Below are 1108 nucleotides of genomic sequence, written 5' to 3' on the forward strand. Positions count from 1 at the left end.
CATGATGTGCCGCTCACACCATTACCTCTTTCCCCCCTAGCCAAGAAGAGGAGGAAGATGTGTCTTCCCAGTACTACGTCCCCAGCTACGAGGAGGTGATGAACACAGGCTACTCTGAGCCTAGAGACTCAGACAGGAGCAACAGGCTGAGTGTGTCCCTGCCCTCCTACGAGTCGCTGACGGGGCTGGATGAGAGCAGCCAGGCACCAGGAGCTGCTGGCACGGAGCCTGGCACGGAGCGGCAGCCCAGCCGGCACGGCAAGCGCCTCAAGCCTCTGAAGGTCCGGAGGATCAAGTCAGAGAAGCTTCACCTGAAGGACATCAGGCTAAACCTGGAGCAGGGGAACTGCACTGTCCCTATCACGATAGAGCCGCTGACCCCTCCACCCAAATATGAGGATATCCAGGAGAAACCTCCAGTGAGCCAGCAAATGCCTTAACAAAATGAAGAGGAATCTGTGATGCTGCTGGGTTGGGTTCTCTAAGCCCACCACACTCAGAGAGGCTCAGTCTGTGGGTGCAGAAGCAGCCAGGGCTCCCTGGAAGCTGCCACGTGGAGGACAGGATGGGTGTGCAGTGCTGCAGCACAAGGATGAGACATGTTTTCCCTGGGATTGGATTTTACAAAAGACTGGCGGGTATGAAACCTGAAGGCCACAAGTTCTGCTGCTCTGAAGTAAGTGAAGGGCTGGATGTACCAAAAGTGTCACTTAAGTGTTTGACATAAGGACCACCCAACACATCCTCTCACCTCCTTTCCCTTGTGCCTCCAGCAAGACTTTTCCAAGCCAACAAACTGATAGTGAAGAAGGATTTTTTTCAGTGGAAAAGGGAAACATTCCTTTTTTCTTTTTTTTTTTTGGGTGTCTTTTCTTTCTGAGCAAGGGAAAGCACATTGCCAGAGCAGTGCTGCAGCTTTCCCCCACTCTCAACTGGGCTGGGCTGATGGCTCAGGGCCAGCCCCAACTCCTGCCAAGGTCTCTGCTGGCTGGTGGGAAGCAGCTGAAAGGGGCCTACCTGCTCCTCAGGGAGAGGATGAGTTTGTTGCCTCAGTTGCTTTCCTGTTGTGTTTTGTGCTCTGTTCAAGACAAGTGGGTAACTCCAGGGG

The 1108-nt window shown here is 53.7% G+C and overlaps 1 protein-coding gene across 1 annotated transcript in view; it reads left to right on the plus strand.

Moving 5' to 3' along the window:
- The window catches only part of TMEM51 (transmembrane protein 51), a 2512-nt gene extending 2072 nt beyond the window's left edge, over nucleotides 1–440 (plus strand). The window contains exon 2 of the mRNA XM_009080575.1: nucleotides 41–440. Coding sequence (XP_009078823.1) covers nucleotides 41–440 — 400 coding nt within the window. The remainder of the gene's footprint in view (nucleotides 1–40) is intronic.
- The last annotated feature ends 668 nt before the right edge of the window (nucleotides 441–1108 follow it).

This window comes from Acanthisitta chloris, unplaced genomic scaffold, assembly GCF_000695815.1.
Source record: "Acanthisitta chloris isolate BGI_N310 unplaced genomic scaffold, ASM69581v1 scaffold3608, whole genome shotgun sequence".
Lineage (NCBI taxonomy): Eukaryota > Metazoa > Chordata > Aves > Passeriformes > Acanthisittidae > Acanthisitta > Acanthisitta chloris.